The 21,039-nt window shown below is 36.3% G+C and overlaps 1 protein-coding gene across 1 annotated transcript in view; it reads right to left on the bottom strand.

Annotated features, from left to right (window-relative positions):
- DYNC2H1 (dynein cytoplasmic 2 heavy chain 1) overlaps nucleotides 1-21,039 on the bottom strand; it is a gene marked incomplete at both ends in the record, with an annotated part of 168,631 nt that overhangs the window by 16,845 nt on the left and 130,747 nt on the right. The window contains one exon of the mRNA XM_084290865.1: nucleotides 17,955-18,044. Coding sequence (XP_084146991.1) covers nucleotides 17,955-18,044 — 90 coding nt within the window. The remainder of the gene's footprint in view (nucleotides 1-17,954; nucleotides 18,045-21,039) is intronic.

Genomic DNA, 21,039 nt, shown 5'->3' with positions numbered 1-21,039 from the left:
ACCCTACTTTGCAATCTCGATAAACCATGTGTATTAATAAATGAAACCTCAACTGCTAACTCCCGCATTTTCTATCACTTTATCAAGGATGCACTCTGTTCTTATAAGTCTTGTAACAATCCACCGTCTTCAAAACTAAAGAAGCAAAGTTTGCCAAAGTCTGTTTCGCAGCCTTCTTGTAGACCAGGTGGGATGTGGAAGATCTACTCCCATTTTAAACAGTCTATATGAAATTCTTTCCCAAATCCAGAAAGCTAGAAGGATGGGAAGGAACCTCAACCAAAAAATCCCTCAAATAGCTCACTATACATAAACAGGTAACTTTTCATCAGGGTGGACTATGTGCTTTACTGTCTTGTGAAGAAAATTCCAATGGTTGTCTGTGTTTGCGTTAAGGACATGTTATTTTCCCACTCCTGTAAATATGCAAACAGTAAGCTCTAAAAAAATTACCAATGTATATAGTCAAATCATTACATTTCATTTATTAATTTTCATTTACTTTAAAATACCTGGATTTGGTTTTCAACTTGAAAAAAAAAAATAGCACTACCTACTGTTTTCTCACATTTGGCACTCTTATTCTCTCTCTTTTTTTTTTTCTTTTTCTTTTTTTTTTTTTTTTTTAACAGTTTAATCCTCTAAACACTAACAATCTCAGACTAAAGAATTTGTTCAGACCAGTTATTTATGTACACAAGTGGTGTGTAACCACAAGTGGTTACATAACAGTCCACACCCAAAATCTGATGTTTTGAAAGTTTTGAGTCATATACATGTATTGTATATGCTTGATACAATTTCTTTACAGAGTATACAGCATGGTATAACTGTGGTACTGTAGGATAAACATGAAGTTGCCTCCTTGAGTGCCAGCAAGTCATATGCTTCTGCACAGGTTAACACTTCATATTAAGACAAAAAATACTCAGATACTAAGTTTCCATGTGCTATCACTGAACAGAGAAAGATAAAACACTCTTCTCTAAATTATCAGTTACTAGAAGATTATGAAACCACTCTAGTTACTGAATATTAGTGAGGCTATGCTCTCATTACACAAAGCACCTACCACGCATTCATGTCTCATTTGAAAACTACTATACTATACTCTTTGAACTGCTGATAACCTAATTTCATAGAAGCATCTCAGACTGAAAAAATCATCCAAAATACAAGTGAATATCATACAAGCATTGTGTTGTGGACTTTGTTGTTTTTGGTGATGGTGGTGAGTTGTTTTTTTTGTCACTATGTCAAACACATCTCCATAATTTTTCCACCATGCACAAAAACTTAATTGGTGACCTTTTTATCTATCACATCACAGCTTATGAGCCTTCAACTCAAATGATTATGAATCAGTTAGGAGATTCTTGCTTTCCATTTTCATTAGCTAAATGTACACAGTTAATGGTTCATCTGCCTGATTTTTCAATGAGTTTTTATAACAACAATCTCTTTTATTGTATAGCAGTAAATCCGCTATCAGGTTAGGGCATATTTTTTAAATTGTTTCGTATAATACAAGTAGACACAACTATTTCAACTTGTATTTAACATAATCATTCTACCGCTGTCATCAAATAAACTTTTAATGTAATTGCTAAAGAGAAACACCATAAGGAACATACGTGCCTATGTTCCATCCAATTAAAAGACCAGTATGGGAGATATTAATTCTGAACTCATATAATTAAGTAGCACTAGGAAACTCACAATAGCAAAAACTCTCATTAGATCACAAAAGCAAAGTTTATAATTGCTACTTGAAATGGTCTACATAAAGCAGAAGACATAACTCATTTACATTGTTTAATAAATATTTAAGACAAATATTTAAATATTTAAATATTTAAGATTTAAATGTGTTGTGGGTTAACTCCCATAGGCATCTCAGGACCACAAAGCCACTTTCTCCCTCCCCCCCAGTGGGATGAGGAAGAGAATGAGGAGGGTATAAGGGAAAAAACTCATGAGTTGAGATAAAGGCACTTTTAATAGGTAGAGCAAAAGCTGCATGTGCAGGCAGAGCAAGGTAACGAATTCATCCACTACTTGCCATCGGCAGGCAGTTGTTCAGCAGTTTCCAGGAAAGCAGGGCTCACTACACTTAATAGTTACTTGTGAAGACAAACACCATAAATCTGACTGTGCCATCTTCCTCCTTCTTTCCTCCAGCTGTTATTGCTGAGCACAATCCCATATGGTATGGGACATCCCTTTGGTCAGTATGGGTCTGCTCTCCTTGCTGTGTCTCCTCCCATCTACTCACTGGCAGAGCAGCAGAAGAAGCAAAAAGGTTCTTGACTCATGTAAGCACTGCTCAGCAACAACTAAACCATTGGTGTGTTGTCACCACTATTTTAATAAGAAATCTAAAACAGAGCACCGAACTAGCTAATAGAAAGAATATAATTCTATACCAGTTAAAAAGAGTGTTAAATTCAATAAAAATTATCAGGTTTTGAAGGGGAGGAAGCTTAGGCTGAGCTGTGTAAAGACTGAAGTAAAGTTTCTTGAAAAGGAGAACTCCTTAACTATTTAGCTATATCGTTTCCCTCTCCTACCCCCACTGCAACAAAACTACACGTTGTCTTCGTTTGTCAGAATGACTTCTTATTGATCTTGGATGGCCATGCACCATTTCAGTCTGAGGTGCCTTCTTCCATCACCACTTCAGCAGAAAACCTTGCTTTTCATGACAGGTAGGCCAAAATAATGCATTTGTCACTTGCCAGCTGGATTACAACACTATTACTATTACTATTACAACACTTGGTTGGTGACCTGCTACGGCACTTAGATGTGCACAAGTCGATGGGGCCGGATGGGATCCACCCAAGGGTACTGAGGGAACTGGCAGAGGAGCTGGCCAAGCCACTTTCCATCATTTATCAACAGTCCTGGCTATCAGGGGAGGTTCCAATCGACTGGCGGCTAGCAAACGTGACGCCCATCTACAAGAAGGGCCGGAGGACAGACCCGGGAAACTACAGGCCTGTCAGTTTGACCTCAGTGCCAGGAAAGCTCATGGAGCAGATCCTCCTGAGAGTCATCATGCAGCAATTGCAGGGGAAGCAGGCGATCAGGCCCAGTCAGCATGGCTTTATGAAAGGCAGGTCATGCCTGACGAACCTGATCTCCTTCTATGACAGAGTGACGCGCTGGGTGGATGAGGGAAAGGCTGTGGATGTGGTCTACCTTGACTTCAGCAAGGCTTTTGACACCGTCTCCCACAGCATTCTCCTCAAGAAACTGGCTGCTCTTGGCTTGGACTGGCGCACGCTTCGCTGGGTTAGAAACTGGCTGGATAGCCGGGCCCAAAGAGTCGTGGTGAATGGAGCCAAGTCCAGTTGGAGGCCAGTCACTAGTGGCGTCCCCCAGGGCTCGGTGCTGGGGCCGGTCCTCTTTAATATCTTCATCGATGATCTGGACGAGGGCATCGAGTGCACCCTCAGTAAGTTCGCAGATGACACCAAGTTAGGTGCGTGTGTCGATCTGCTCGAGGGTAGGAAAGCTCTGCAGGAGGATCTGGATAGGCTGCACCGATGGGCTGAGGTCAACTGCATGAAGTTCAACAAGGCCAAGTGCCGGGTCCTGCACCTGGGGCGCAATAACCCCAAGCAGAGCTACAGGCTGGGAGAGGAATGGTTGGAGAGCTGCCAGGCGGAGAAGGACCTGGGAGTGATGGTGGATAGTCGGCTGAATATGAGCCAGCAGTGTGCTCAGGTGGCCAAGAAGGCCAACGGCATCCTGGCTTGTATCAGGAACAGCGTGACCAGCAGGGCGAGGGAGGTGATCGTCCCCCTGTACTCAGCTCTGGTGAGGCCGCACCTCGAGTACTGTGTTCAGTTTTGGGCCCCTCGCTACAAGAAGGACATCGAGGTGCTTGAGCGGGTGCAGAGAAGGGCGACGAAGCTGGTGAGGGGCCTGGAGAACAAGTCCTACGAGGAGCGGCTGAGGGAGCTGGGCTTGTTCAGCCTGGAGAAGAGGAGGCTCAGGGGTGACCTTATCGCTCTTTTTAGGTACCTCAAGGGAGGCTGTAGCGAGGTGGGGGTTGGCCTGTTCTCCCACGTGCCTGGTGACAGGACGAGGGGGAATGGGCTTAAGTTGAGCCAGGGGAGTTTTAGGTTAGATGTTAGGAAGAACTTCTTCACTGAAAGGGTTGTTAGACATTGGAACAGGCTGCCCAGGGAAGTGGTGGAGTCACCATCCCTGGAAGTCTTCAAAAGACGTTTAGATGTAGAGCTTAGGGATATGGTTTAGTGGAGGGCTGTTAGCGTTAGGTTGGAGGTTGGACTCGATGACCTTGAGGTCTCTTCCAACCTAGAAATTCTGTGATTCTGTGATTCTGTGACTATCATCAGCACCAAGGTGGTGTAAAATTTAGCTAATCACCCCTTTGTGGTTCAGGCCATGATCTCCCAACTGCCTCCTCCCTCCCACTGCCTGTAGTATGGTCTTTAGCGGGTTTGCTGCAACTGAGGATTCAGTTTTCATCTTCAGAGCAGTTATAGCCAAGATCTAAATTCACTGAACACAGTATTCACCATATGAATTAACAATACAGCTTTTGTTCGCTGTGTTATATCTGACAGTTAATAAAGTCTGGGAAAATGCATATGAAAGCTGAAATCAAAGCACTATTGATAAACAGCATTTAGCTACGAAACAAAATTAAATGAATCCCGAGTCTGTCTTGGGAATGGTATATAAGTTATTTTTAAAAGTAAATTCCCATTATATCAATAATTACCTGTATTCCAGTAATGTGGTCTAGAAGTCTGAAGATCCTAACACCAAAAGCATTTATATCACATGCACATACAAAAAAAATCTGTAATACACTCTTCTTTTTAACTGTTAAATTAACACTATTTTAATATTTCCCAAATGTTTCTCGAAATGTTACTGTTACATTAAGTGAGAATTTAAGTTTGATCTGTCCACAACAGATTAATTTAGGATACGATGATTAGAAATATAGTATCGAAGTTTATCAACAGTACCCAGAAAGCTTTGCAAAGCAATTCGTATCAGAATGTTTCAATATTTCAGTTAAGGTGAGTTTCTGTTTTGTATAACAAAAGGAATTTATTTATTTATTTATTTTGCCACAATAAATCTGTATGCACAGTCTCAGGTGGTTCAAATACTATTTTTTTCACGTAACTTGACATCCAATATCTATTCCATTTTCAGGAAGAAGTCTTTCCTTATCTTCTATAATCCCAAAGCAAACTGAGCACTTCTTACTGAGCAGTGGAAGGAATAAAGAGGCTGATGGATTTTCACATTATCGTTTATGCAATTTTAGGCTCATCACAGTACTCCTTAACAACGAATCAAGTACTTCTCCTTCACCTGTTTTAATTCATTCTGATTATATTCTCTTCTACACTATTTTTCCCTTGCTGTGATCCCAGAAGAGATTTTTTTTTTTTTTTTGGGGGGGGGAAAGAGAAAACAATATAAATCACTACAGAAGTGATTTCATTTTTTGTGCCTAAGCAGAAAATTGTATTCAGTATTAGCCAGGAACTGCATATAGTACAATTTTGTTTTTCCACTAGTTTTAGAGGGAAAGTTTTAGATTCAAAGTTACTAGGGAAAAAATGCAGCACTGTGGATTAGTTTGACAGCAAACGATGTTGAGTAACTCTTGAGTAAGTGGCATACAATTTGTCCCCTTGAGGTAATTTTTTTGTATGTGAAATCCTTGAGCTGTTGTAATTATTCTTTATTAATTGAACACATGAACACTGCAGAATTTCAGGTATAGGTTAAGGTGTTGGCACACACTACATTTTGAATGGTAAATCACAACGGAATTTAGTTTGGAGACTTAATTTATTTTGGTTTTGGATTTCAATATGCTACTTTGGAGCATACAGACCAAAATCGCTGTTATGCTTTAAATACTATTTCTTCATTTCAGTTTGACATGCCTCAGAAGCTCCATGTTTGTTCAGGGAGTCTGAATGCTAACACAGCAGCACAGTGTAGAGCATAAAATTTCTGAGTCCATTAGCATCAACATGCGAGCTAACAGTGTGCCAGAAGCAGATGTGCACCAAGGCATGGCTGAGGGAAACATTAGCAAAGGCAAACTCATTCTAGTTACTGTATTAATTAATTTTTATCAAAACAGGAACTTAACTTTCCAGTGGGTTGCAGATTCCTACATAAAAAAGGAATACCAAAATGATTGCCCTGCATAAGGGCTGGGACCTCATTCTAACAAGTTGATGATCAACATATGCCCAAAATACCTACTGTCAGCTATGTCCTACATGATCAGTAAACACAGACTATGGTCCTACTTCTTATCTTCACTGATAAGAAGTTGCAGGACTCAGGAGACGGTCACACATAACGTTTATTTGCAGATAACAGACAAGACTGCCTACCATAGTGCAAGACCACAAGGTGAGTCTTAATTCCTTTGCAGAGCTCTGGAGTAGGGATGCTGAAGTGTATGCAGTTTTGATGGTAATAGCATGGCTGTACAGAATACTCAGTGTACTTGGCACTGTCAGTGATGGGATGCACAGCAGTAACTTTTATAGTACCACCTTGAAGGCTATGTTATGATAAAGAGAGCCAACAGAGATGCTTCCTTTGCTCCAGTTCATTTTCTCTGGTGAACATCTCATGAGATACAGATTCTCCATTAAGCATGTCCCTCACAGTTCTTGTTCCTCTTCAGAAATAACGACTCCTTGGGCTGCAGTCATTATTCCCTTGGATTTTTTTTCTACGTGTTTACCAGAGTCATTTGTTTTGTTAACACCCTCTCTGGAGGCTGCCAAAATTCAAAGAAAATCTCTTGACCATGCCTGTGTAATGGAACTCTTCTGTATTAGTAACTATTAAGCCTGACCATACTCTCATGTATGTACACTAGGATTATCAGACATACTAAAGCAACCTAATCAGAAATTGTTTAACTGTGTGGGGTGCATACCCCAAAACACACAACAGTATAAAAGCAAACAAAGAAAACTATTTTTCTACAAAGAAAAGGAGATCACAGAACAGAAGCTGTGTCAGATGCAGCCCCAGTGTTAAGAAAGGAACCACACGGTAGCACAGTCATGTTGTGACACTGCGTCCTGCGACGCACCACATCAGCTCATGCTAATGCTGCCCGCACTCCACTGAGCAGAGCTCTGCAACCTGGGATTCCTGCTCAGACTATCAAGACATCTGTTTAACCAAAACCAACTTTGTGTAAACACAGTGATTAAGATTTTTATATTTTTTTACAGTATCACAGAATCAAGAATAATTAGAGTTGGAAGACCCCAGTAATTTTCTGGTCCAACTGCCCACCCTGAAAGAAGGACTGGGCTGCTCACAGGCTTTATCAGTGATATTTTAAATATCTGCAATGACAGAAATTCTGCTATCTTCTCTGGCTCACCTGTTCCAGTGTCTGACCACCCTCACCACAACTTCTTTCTTTCAAATGCTTAACCAGAGTTTCCCTTTCTGCAAATTCTGTCCGTTTTATCATGGCTGATCTTACCAAGTGCCACTATGTATGTCTAAGCAATACATGAGAAATTTTAAATTTTCAGGGCATGTAACTAGCTATACCACTATTGAATATTTAACATTTATGAGAGACATGCAATATTGAAGTGGTACAAATCAAGTGTATATTCCTTAGAACAGATTTGACATTTGAAAAATATATATATATATATATATTTTTTTTTAATTAAGAACTTAGCTGATTCATTAGACAATCGTCTTTGAGGCACTGATTAGATTACCCCTTCAAAAACAGATCACATCACAGTACTGAAAAAAAACAACAACAACAACAAAAAAAAAACAGTACCTTGTGCAAGATTTGTTTGTGTTGCAGTTAAAAATAATTTTTAAATGAAATGCGTAAGATCTCTTAAAAGGCATAGTGGAGAGGTTCTAAATTTTAAAATTGCATAAGAATTTAAGTTGGAAGGGGCTGCTGAAAGTCATCAGATCAAACCCCTGCTCAAAGTAGGGTCAACTTCAATGTCACAGTAGATTGCTCAGGGCAATGTCTACTCTAGTTCCATATATTTCCAAGGACAGCAACATTTCTTTTTATATACTGAGCAGCCAAAAACTGGTCAAATTCTTCAGATGTGGTTTCAGAAGTGTAGAATAGGAAAAACTAATAACTGTCCTTGACCTTTAACAGGTTCCTTAAGAATTTTGCATTTTTATGATATCATGATATCAAGGATGGTGCATATTTTTAATAAATGTATGGCTAATAAGCAATGCATAATTCTATTTCTGTTATTCTAATATGTTTTACTTGATGGGTTCTTCTGTTAATATATTCAAACCATCAATTTTTACTTTCTCAGTCTGATGAGAATGAAATACACAAATACACATAACCGAATAAATCTTTTTTTTTTTTCTAGCTTGATAAGCTACATATCTGAATAACGAACAGTATTTGTTTTAATTCTGAATTATTTACTACATTTTACCAACTATGTAGATAATTTCAGTTGATTAAATTTATCATACAGGATCATGAAATATTAGACATGGTGTTGAAAATGGTAATTACAGAGGGCCTGCAATAAAATACATTGTCCCTATAAGGAAAATCATATACAATGCTACAGACCTGATGGGAATTTTGAAACTCAAGCCTAGATGTAGAAAACAGATTCCTCAGTGGATCATAAATCCTAGTTCAGAGGTGACTGTGGAATTAAAAATACAAAAATATTACTGTCTGCAAATGTGCTCTTACTCATTCTCCTCCAGGAAGGGCAAACATTCTAAATTATTTGCTAATTATATTATTCTGTTGAATAGACTGAATACTACACTCCCTACTAAAGACCATCAAGGGTTTTATCCTTCCTGCCTGTAAGCATCTCTTAATGCCTAACATGGGATTCTAACCTTCCCATCAGACTTAAGAACTCTTTTCCTTTGACTCAATCTTTTGTCTTTTTTCCTCAATTATGTACCTTGCTGAACATTCAGTGACACAGACCACACAAAGAAGAACACTACTAAGACCAAAAATAAAAAAATAAAAAAATAAAAGAAAGGAAAGGAAAGAAAATGCAAAGGTACAAAGGAATGCCTTTGTGTTTATCCATGTTTTAAAACATAAAGATGATAACAGTGTGGCTAAATGCACCTACAACTTGCACCGGTTGCTTCATTTGAAAATGAATTCTCAAGAGTAAAACTACTGCACGCACAACAGATAAACAATGATTTAAACAAAAATGACTCCCATGAAATTCTGCTTTTATTTCAGCAGCTAAATTCCAAATGGCAGCTCTGAAACTTTAAATCATTTTTTATATTTCTATAGGAATACAATATGAAACTTTGCTATCATTTCAAATTCACTTACGTGGAATACCCTTCAAAAAGAAAGATGAGTTAACATATAGCTACATTTCTGCCTTCCTCCAAAGAAATGTCAAAAAGACTGCTATTTAAGGATGATGTTTGCTTGTGGAATGGCAATGTTTGTCTTAGAAAACTGGCTTATGCTAGATAAATATATATATACATATATAAATATATATCTGCAAATGCTATTTGAGTAGTAGTTATATCATGTTACCAATGATCCTGATGGATTAAAATCTCAAATTAAGAACTGAAATATTTTGTTTATTTCACCAAACTGCCATGAAAAAATCTAACTACTTTTTAGTTTCAAAGCTGTCATTACAGTAAGAAAAATATTTCTGAGTATGTATGACTATGAAATCAAAATTATAAATTAAGCAACAGAGGATTTTGAATAGATTGCTAAATACTAGTAGACCCAATATGTGTGGCAATAGGGTGGTAATCAGAAGAACAAGTTACTGCAACTGAATTGCCTAGAAGAAAGAAAAGCAGATTTAGGGAATGTACCTGCAAATTGATGTATTAGCATGTATTGCATGTTTCTCATTTACTAATGGCCAGAATTTAATATTACCAATGTTTTGACAGCATTGGAGAGAGAATCATTTTCACATGCAAATGATAATAACATCTTCTTCTTCCACTTGTATTATAATTAACCTTTTTTTTTGCTTGATCTTTTGTTAGACTAGTCTATCCGTTTTATTCTCTTCTTTGTATTTTGCAGTTCAGCTTTGTCCATGATGAAGGAAGCAGATATAGTGAAAAACAAGTTATTCAAAATTGAACAATCTACACTTTAATTTCTATCGATTTAAATGCACACAGTTTATTTATATTTATCGTTTTATCTGTTCGCATTTTTTCCTGTATTGTGGAAATGTATCTTGCATCTTAAAGAGAAAAATCAGTAAATGCTGTTTATTTTATTAGATTTAATAAAGTATATAAACTACATCTTTAAATCATATACATATATATGACCCAGTTTCTTGTAAATTATGGAGTATATAAAGAGTAACTTGCACCTATAGGGTGGAAAAAAAATAAAAACACTAAATCTAGGGGGTTATTTAAACTGAGACATTTAAAAAAGGAAAAATAAAAACAACATTTAATTTCTTAGAATGTGCACAGAAACAATAACTTGCCGTTTTCTTTTTTATGCAACACACAAGTCTTTTTGTGAGTGATCACCTTTTGCAATCAATTTTCTATAGTCAGAGAGCTGAACTACTGTTTAGTGGTATGATAAAGGATGCTGTTCAAACTTCTGCTTACAAGGTAGTATTTAATAATGAAAAAAGAATAGCCATTCTCATAAAGCATGCTTAGAATTGAGAACTTAATCAACATGAGTTGAATTCTATTGAAACAGATTACATTTCAAAACATTTAAGGCTGAAGTTCAGAGAAAAGCTCATAACTTGTGAAAGTCTCACTTAACAGAGGGTCTACATTTCATTACAATTGAGCTTCAACGACTCACAATGAAAGCAAACAGCATGCAAGTTGAGATATCTTTTCCAATGCTGCTTTTTAAAAACTGTTTTCCCGTGCATAAGACCAATATTTTTTCCCAAACTTGGGATAATTCTTGCTCATTGACAAACAAAAAAATATTTCCATTTAAAACTGCATTGTTTGTAGATTTAGTGTCAAAAAGTCAAAGTAGTCTGCAAGAAAAGTTTAATTAGAAGAAACAGTGATTTCAGATATCGCTGGAAAATAAAGCCTGCAACTAGTGCACAGAGCAAAAAACAAACAAACAAACAAACAAACAAAAAAATTAAGGAACCCTTCCACCTCAGGCACCTATACATGATCTGTGAGGATATGAACTCTCTGAACATAAAAAAACGCTTCAGCTTCCTTGGAAGCTGGACCTTATTCCAGTGGACAACTTCCTTTGACCTGTAATAATTTGATACTTTCATCTTACATTACATGTATGTGAGGCAATTCACTGCAGCCTTCAGACCTCCAGTTTGGACAAATCACTACTACTCTATACAGGCCGCTACTAATCTAACTGAACCAGGGATTGAAAAGGGGTAGGACGACACAACAGTAGGATCTATTGGAGCTTCAAATTTGCCTGCTTCATGAGAGAGAAAGGAAACATCTACATTTTTATTGTGGTGCTATTTCCAATTTTTACCAAGCAGATATAATTCAGAAAAAAAAAAAAAAAAAAAAAAGTCAAAAAGTCCTTTAAAGCTGAATCCTGTCTGATAAATTCTGAACAAAATGAAAAAAATACATTACTGAAACATGATGAGAGCTGTGGGAACCAATTAAGGCTTGGTTTCTTAGCAGATAATGTTGTAAATGCCTGTGGTTGTATTTTTGTTTTTGTGACAATTGAAAAGAAGTCAAGAAAAATAACAGGAAAATGTTAATTCTCCAGAATAAAGTGGACTCTTCGCAGCATTTTGAACTTTGATTTAAAATAATGGAATGAGTGGATTTAAAACAATATTTCTATGAGTTTTTGCATTTGAATATTAAATACTAAATCTGAAGTATTCTGCACTGTACAGATACCTGGAAAACAGCTGTTCAATTAGTGAGTGATGAGAGGAACAATGATGAGGTGGAGAATGCAGCCAATATAACCCATCAGAATCAGCTACTCCTAAGATTGTAAAAGGCAAACTATTAAGACATTGAACTATTGTCCCTGCTGCAAAATCCACTAAGGCAATTTATCAGAAGAAACTCTGAAATGCTATGCAAACTAAGCAGGATACTTAAAGGGGTATAGGACTTATGGAGTGCCAGGGTAGGTGAATTTGGGGAACACAACAGTTCTGACATTGTACAGGATTTATTACAAGATACTTAGGGGTAGAAGCAAAGATGTGGAAAAGGGGCAATCAGAGTGGATAACGAATGAAAAAGAATGGGATCACCAGAGTTTGTCCTGTCCTGTCCTGTCCTATCCTATCCTGTCCTGTCCTGTCCTGTCCTGTCCTATCTTATGCTCTAAATTAATTATTTTTTCTGCAAGTATATTTTCTGTTTGCAGAGAGGGAACTTACTAATAAACTTCAAGACATACCAGCCAGTAAATAGGATGAGAGGTCTGGGAGCACCTCCTGCCCTCCTTCTGCTCACAGAGGCTACCCCTGCAGGACCCCCCTGCTACCAAACCCTTGCCACATAAACTCAACACAACAGAACATGTTTAAAGGATTCTGTTCTCCCTTCAAATATCCTGAACCACACACCAGGGTGCCAGCTCAGCATCCTTTTCAAAGATACAGTCTCTAATAATGTAATGTATTAATAGAGATGTTATTCATGTGCAATGAATTACTGTTCAGCCATAGGGTGTTTTTTGCTTTGAAGCGGCATTCCCTTACTTTCCCTTCTCTTACATTTGTTTTGCTGTTATGGCAACAACTGTTCAAACAGACCCATATATATTTTTTTTTCCTCCTTCATATCTTTTAGTAGGTCACATCACAGAAAACCAGGGCCTCTTGAACTAAAATGGAAGACTAGTATATAATGAACAAAAATATTAGCAGACCAGCCCATGTATCACCATTGTGAACAGTGCAAAACTGCTATAGAAATTTCTCAGATGACAAGTCACCACAAGAAAGACAGATAAGTAAGGTGTTGCAATAAAAACAAAATGTTGTTAACCAAATTCATTCGTTGTGTAAATTTAAGCTTACAGCTGTAATATCTATTCAAACTGACAATTTGTAAGATACAGAATAATATATGCTTTAATCTTAATTTAACTATTTAGTACTAGAGTCCTAGAATTTTTACAAGATTGGAGAAAAATGTATGGATCCAACAGCAACAAATGCAGTGAATAATGATTTCAAAACATCTTCCACTGGGAATTCCCATGTCAGTTTAGATTTACCTTGTGTTTCAAAAAAGCCTTTGATGCTCACTTTATCTCACTTTTTTCTAACAAATTAAGCTTTTCCAGCAAGCTATCACTAGCAGCCTCTCCAAATTTTAAAACGTCTTCTCAAAGAAACCAAGAAATTTAACTAGATATAAAAGAAATCTATTTTTCTCCCCATTCTATTCCTCAGAGTTTATGTGCATATCATCTACAACTGCATTAAGCCTGATTTATAGGCTGGTCCTGAGTTCTTTAACTCAGTGAAAATGGAAAGGACTTGACTTCTTCAGCTTTCTAAGAACAGATTTTCTGCCTGTTATTGGTGAATGAAAATTGAACCTCTTTGCCTAGATGCCTTGGGTGTGAAAGAAGAATCCTGTGTCCTTTTTTTTTTTCTTTTTTTTTTTTCTTTTTTTTTTTTTTTGCTTTGTTTCGCTTTCAGAAGAAGTGAAATTAAGCTCTGTATTTAGCTGTTCAAGAAACAAAAAGTATGTTTCAATTTGTTGACCTGAAACGTTTTTGTTTTTTTTTTTTAAATGTTGACATTCTTCTCACATTTGCATGGGACTGTGTTTTGCCTCATAGTATCTGTACTTCTGAGTGTCTTCTCTCTTTTCTCTCCTGCTGATATCTATAGCCATGAAAAGATACTATCTTAAGACTGGGATAGACTTCATTTCCATTGTACACTGATATATATTATTGCTGAGCTACAACCACGTACCATGAGAGAGGCAAACCACAGAATATATTAAAGATGCCACTATGAGGAAACTAGAACTATAAGGACCACAAATAAATCACTGTAGACAGACAAGCTGAAACAGAATTTTGTTCAATGTCAGCTTTGCTAGTTTTAATTATTCAGAACACTTCATTTTACAAGAATAAATACTCAATACACAAAATTTCTGCTCTAATTTAGAGGAAAAGCTAACATCCAAATATTGAACCTCCAAATGCTAAAAATCATCTATTTCCATCAGCTCAGTCATCAAAGCATAATACAATGCAAATATGCCTATGCAGCATTTTGTATATACCAATTTGTTCATTTGTTTATATGGGAAAATTTCCTTTAAAAAATAAAAAATAAAAATCTTTTACTGAGTGAATTCAGATCTGAGAAAATGAAACACCTGCTATTTTTCTGCCTGTTGTTATATAATGCTCTCAGAACATCTCTACGCTTCTATATATTCTGCTATAACTATTCTACCATCTGCTCTATATTTTGGGTTCCTCCCCATCCCCATTCAATTTCTGTAACAAAGCAGACGCTTTTATTTTCCACACTGGCAGCAAACGTCTTGACAAGGCAGCCTTTAACTAATGCCCTAAGTATAGACTTACTGCATCCTTAGCAGATGCAGATGTTCAGTACCACTTCCATGTTTCCATGTCTCCTTTTACCTCTTGAAGTACTAAATCAAACTGTATCAAATGGTGAAGGTAGAAGTCATTATCTTATAGTGAATAAAATATAGCAAGGTATGAGTAACTATGAAGAAGAATGTAATGATGGAGTTGGTCATATAAAACTAAACCAATCCAAAAAATGTGGCCTTCATTGTAATATAAATCTGAAGATGATTTTCAGAATGATGAGAACATCCATTTCTCTTTATTAAATTCCTGAAAAACTAAAGTTATAGTTAAAAAATGATTAATTACAGTTATAAAATTAATAATGAAAAGTCAGGGGAAAAAAAGGAAAGCTAATTAAAAAATGATTAAGGCTAATCAAAATCTTGGTGTAATATGCATAAAAATGAATTGGAATAACATTTAAGGAAAAAGATTATTCAACTTAAATGCTTAATTAGAAATAATCTACATTCTCTGGTAAAATTCAGCAAAAATAAAAACACAGAAATTTAGATGAGATCTGACTAGAAGCTTGAGAAGCAAAACAGCCTGGTTAAGAAATGCTTCAAATAAAACAGTATTATATATTTGACATCATAAAATCATATCAAAAAGATAATAGTCGGTATCCGTTCATCTGCCACTATTTTCTGTTGTTGCTAACAAAAAAACAGAAAAAAACAACATAATTCACTGCTTATGAATACAATTAAATATCTACTGTAAAAGTCTGCCTTAATAATCTGTCCCTCCCTTAACAGTAAATAGGTTTTTAAAAATTGTAAACACTTTAATCATAACAGCTTTACAGAAAAACAAGTAATTCAAATGCCCAACATTGTCAGCATTTTGAACAATAAGAAAGAAATATTATTATCATGGTAATAAAATGCAGTGCATTTGTTAATAGTTGGCTGAAGTAACATAGGCAAAATTTTGGAATATGCTTGCTTGAAAACCATCTATTGCTGTTGCTTACCAGTAATTTCATTCTGTTACACTGTGCTACATTATCTGCACTTTGTACAGGGAGGTGTACTCCACACACAAGCTTATGCTCTAATCTTAGGTTTCTACTTAAAGAAAACTCACGGAGGTAAAGAAAATCTCATGCTACTTGGTCACAACCAAATAAAGCTAGAAGTCATTAACTGTGAGGTACTTTTGAAGGATTATGAGCATCAGTCAGAGTCAGAACCAGCAACAAGTGATGCTTTTTTTTCTTTAATAATAATGAATATAAAAATCAATCAAAAGACCTAGGGGACTATGTCCCAGTTTGAATGTACGACCAAGTAACACCTGAACATGCACTATTACTTATTGCTATAATTTTTTACACTTTATTGTTTGTAATTTGAGCCTTTTTGAGCCTGAGGAAAAGATTAAGAAAAAGTAAAGCCAAATGAAATGGTTTGCATAACAAGAATCTTATGAATACTTTGGAAACATCCAAATCAATAATTTCTTTAGAAAAACGTAAGGCCTAGAAAACACGTTCCCCTCTAATCTTCCTTCTAAATATGACAGTCAACGTTAATGTTCACAGAAATACGTTTCATATTGTATTGTATACAATATGAATATTGTACAGTATTCATACTTTATTACTAAAGGTCTAACAACTGCTTTCTATTTTTCACCTGGAGATAATAGAAGACCTTTCACTCCTGAAGAAACTTTCCTCTATCTATATATCCACAATACTGAAATATGTTTCCTTTGACACCACCCCTCATGGCATTCTTCTGGATAACTTGCCCAAGGTTCACCTTACAAATCTGGCTGGCAGCCGATCACTGTCGGTCCTCCCCAGGGCTTAATTCTAGACCCAGTCCTGTTCAACACTTTTATCAGTGATCTGGATGCATGAGTGGAATGCATCCTCAGCAAGTCTGCTGATGATACTAAGCTGCAAAGTGCTGCTGTCTCTCTAGAGGTATGAGAGGCCTCACAGAGGGATCTAGATAGACTGGAACATTGGACAATCATCAATGGCATGAAGTGCAACAACAAAGGTAAATGCTGTGTTCTGCAGCTGGAACAGAGTGGTGCCAGACAGATACACTGGGAGATGAGGATGGAGAGCAGCTCAGAAGAAAGGGATTGTAAGAAGAAAGAAGAAAGGGCTGCCCTGGCAGCCAAGAGGGCAAACCGCATTGTGGGATGTATTGAACACAGCATGTCAGAAGAACACAACCAGTCAGAAGAGGTAATTCTCACACCATATTTAGCATTGGTGTGGCCTCACTTTGAATACTGTGTGCAGTTCTGGGCTCCGCAATAAAAAAGAAGGTATGTAAAGGTGCTTCAAAGCACACAGAGGGCCACAAAGCTGGTAAAAGGGCAGGAAGGCATGTCCTGCGAGAACAGGCTGAGAACCCTTGGGGTGTCCGGTCTGGAGAAGAGGACGAGAGGCAGCCTTGCTGCTCCCTGCAGCTCCCTGAGGTGGGGAAGCACAGAAGGAAGTGCCGTTCTCTGCTCCCTGGGAACCACTGTCAGGATGTGTGGAAATGGCACAAAGCTGCACCACGGGAGGTTCAGACTGGACGTGAGGAAAAATTTCTTTACTGTGAGGTTGCTCAAACACTGGAACAGGCTTCCTAGTAAGGTGATTGATTCCCCATGCCTGTCGGGGTTCAAGAGGCATTTGGATAATGCCCTTATTATTATGCTTTAATTTTTGGTTAGCCCTGATGAAGTAGCCAGCCAGTTGGACTCAATGATCTCTGAAGATCTCTTCCATCTAAACTATTCTAAACTCTAAATTCTCAAAATCGTCTTCTTCATTGTCAGATTCTTGACTAATAAAGTTGTTGTCAGACTCTGCACTGTCTGTTATATCCCCTTGTAAAACTGGGGGATGCAGATGTTAACTTTATTTGCTTTGAAAACTAGTTTTCTCTTAATTTGTACATTACCTCTATTGGAATTGCTTTTCTTTATACACGTTTCTCCAGCAGACCAAAGAGTGTGTCTTTACTTAGATACACTCAAGTATCTTTTTGTCCCACAGTTCATCAGAAAGACTAATGACTAAAATCTAAAGTGCAAGTCTATTGTGAAGTAAACAACACCATTACTCTATCTGGTAAACTGTGTGTGTGTTAAGTTAATGACTTCAAATTGATTTGTCTGCTGTCTCCACGTATCTCATCCATCTTCACATTTCAACATGCCTTTTCATACAGCTGCTAAAACTCTTTCCGATTCAAGTTTGGAAAGGCCTACTGCAATGCGATGTCCATAACATAATATACAGTGTCACTGAACAGCAGCATACAGAAGTAAAATGACTCTTTAAAATTACCTGTATAGCAAGTGCTCGAGCTACAAGGCTTCTGAGATACTGTAAAGGATCTTCTGGACCTTCCCACTTGCTTTGCCATGCGAGGGGACACTAAAATAAAAAATACACTTACTGAAAGTACTTCCAAAATTATTTAATTTTAATCTAGCAATCTGAAGGAAACCAAATAATCTGGAAGTAAAATATTTCTATAAAGAAAAAAAAGCAATACAAGTAATTGATCAAAGCATATAACCAGTAATAGGAAGCTTTTATTTTTGCAAATTCTTTATGTGGCCCACAAAGACACACTGCTGATGGAGAACTTACAAGACACTCTACTATTCAAACAAGAAACATCAGCAGAATGCACAAACACTTCAAAAAGGCCTAAGTTTATCATTTCTCTGAAGCCATAATATGATCTTTTCAGCTGCAGCCACACATTCCCATTCCTTTGCTGCTGCCTTCTCATACAAGAATATGCAGGTGTGTGGCTCTGGTAAAGTGAATCTTCATACAATTCCTCTACATGATAATTTATTTATGATCTTAAAGAGCTTGTAGAAAATGACCCAAGAACAAAATCCTGAAAGATTTCAACATACAAATTTCTAATTGACTTAAAAAGAAAACCTTGAAGCATTGTTTGGTTAGAAGAACAAAAGCATTAATTATACCAACTCCACAGGCATCTATAAAGCACACCGAAATTAACGCTGCAAGATTCTTCTACTTAAAAGAGAATTAGTGTAAATCATTACTTGGTGAATACTGCACAATACTCAAGATGTTGAACGTCTCAGTTTATACTGGTTAAATTTGCAGCTGCATTTTCAAGGAGGTTCCCAATGTAACTGCATATGTGCTGAACAGATTTTCAAAATCTGACCACAGAAGTTCATAAAAAATATATCTTCCAAACTATCTTTCACATCTATGAAAATATCTATGAACAATAACAATGAATTGATAAACTAGAATACATACGGAAAAAGTATATAAAGTAGGTTAGCTGCAAACTTTTTTGCAAAACTATGATTTTTCAGAATAGTAAGCACTATCTTTCCATTTTTGCAGACTCTTGCTAGATATTTACAGACAGCTCCTCTATCTGTCATTTAGAAGGCATTCAACTTAGATTGCTAATATACCACTCCAAGTTCTCTTAGTATAAAAGAGCTTAGCTAATTATTAGTATGGAAACATATTTGAGATATACATTAACATAAGTAAATGCATAAATAAAGAACATTGTTGAAACCATTAGAAATCATACATTTATTGAGTTTCAAACTTTCATTCATATTCTAGCAGCTTCTTCAGGTGCTATAATCTTAAAAGAACTGCAATCATGGTTCTTTTAAAATTTATTTTTTTGTAAATAGGCCTTTATGAACCAATGCATGATCACATTAAATGAAACAAGAACTGTGTATAGAAAATACATTAAACAAATCACTTTAAGATGATAAATATACTGAGGTCTATCTGCCATGGTTATATGAAACTAAAATTAGTCTCTCTGGAGGGCTGCTGAAAAGGTTGCTTTATGATCACAATCCAACAAAGTGATCTGTGTCAAGGTAAATGGGTAAGTATGCAGATGAAACACTTTGTTCATATCAGGAAGCATTGAATTGATATTTGAGAGGGATAAAAACACTGAATTTTTAAGTACATTTTTGTGACAGTGATTGGCTTCATGGTTCCTGCTGCTTCCAATATAAGTGTGTAACTTAAGCACACAAGGAAGCCATATTCTTGCTCAGTAACAAGAAATGTAACCGTAAATACTAAAAAACGGCCATTACATGTATCATTTGCATTCACTGTGACTTGATCTGTAGCACCAATTTCTACTACACAGTCAAAACGTGTTTAAAAAGGCAATGAGATTGCTAACACGAAAATGTTAATTTGTTCAAATTGTATTGCAATTTTGCTCACAAATGCTATCTTGTTGATCTAAAAAGACAAAGAATTTAATTATTGTTTTAATTAGAAATTTGACAGATAAACAAATACATAACAATACTTGATAAAGTACTTGTTCCGCTCATGAAGATAAACAAAATATGTTAGTAGGGACTACTTTTCATTGTAGGGGCAGTCTCAATATCTATGCATTAGCAACTGACAAACTGCTGCAGGTGAAAAAAAACACTGAGTTTCACATCAATGTTTGACTATCTTTGGATTCATTCCGATTATTTTTCTATTAATGACAGTGTGTGTAAATTTACATTCACTAATTGTACTTGCTTATAAACATAACCAGTTTGATACCAGAAAACATGGAGAAAATGTGCAAATTTTTGATACTTTTCTAATATGAAGAATATAGGGTGAAATTATATTTGGTATGATGGCTGCAACTGGTCTGGTGTGATACGGAAAAAATCCATATTGAATAAATGCAGAGTGCAAATAGTGATTATGACTGCAGTACAACTTACATTTTAAGAAACTTTAAAAGTAGAGAAAAGGGACAGATTTACATGTTTTACTGGCTAATATATTCAACTTATCTAGCACAATTTGGTATTTGAAATGGAAATACTATTTAGCAACTTCTAATCTTATCGGATTTGTTCTTAAGAGAAAGCTTGATGCAAGTGTAATAGACTCAGAAGCTTCTGCAAATACTTGAAGCAATATTCTTCTGTGTTTAATTCAAAATAATGGTTCTGTTAGTAAGTACATTAAATATATTTATATATATAACTCTTTCACACACACATATATAAGCAACCTTTATATATACAGTTAACTGAGGGCTTATTTAATGGATAATCCTTTTTTTTAATATCAAAAAAGCATTCTGAAAACTCAATGTCATCTAGAAGGTTTCCAGATAATGAATTTACTTAGCTCCAAAAAACATGTAGCTTATCTAGCAGCAACTTGTCAACCATAAAAGCTGCACAGCACATATGCCTAAACTCCAAATCTGTAAAACAGCTTTGTTTAAATTTTTGAAGTTGCTTATGACTGCTTAATAATAGCTGTTTGTAATGTAGACAGTCATTCGTTAAAGAAGACAGAAATAACCTGCTCTGTACAAAAAACGTTGAATATCTTCAGACTGTAATGATTCCTCATG

This window comes from Netta rufina (assembly GCF_964035555.1).
Source record: "Netta rufina genome assembly, chromosome: 1".
NCBI classification, from domain to species: domain Eukaryota; kingdom Metazoa; phylum Chordata; class Aves; order Anseriformes; family Anatidae; genus Netta; species Netta rufina.
Note: the sequence above shows the minus strand (reverse complement) of the source record. Positions and strands in the feature narration are given on the sequence as shown.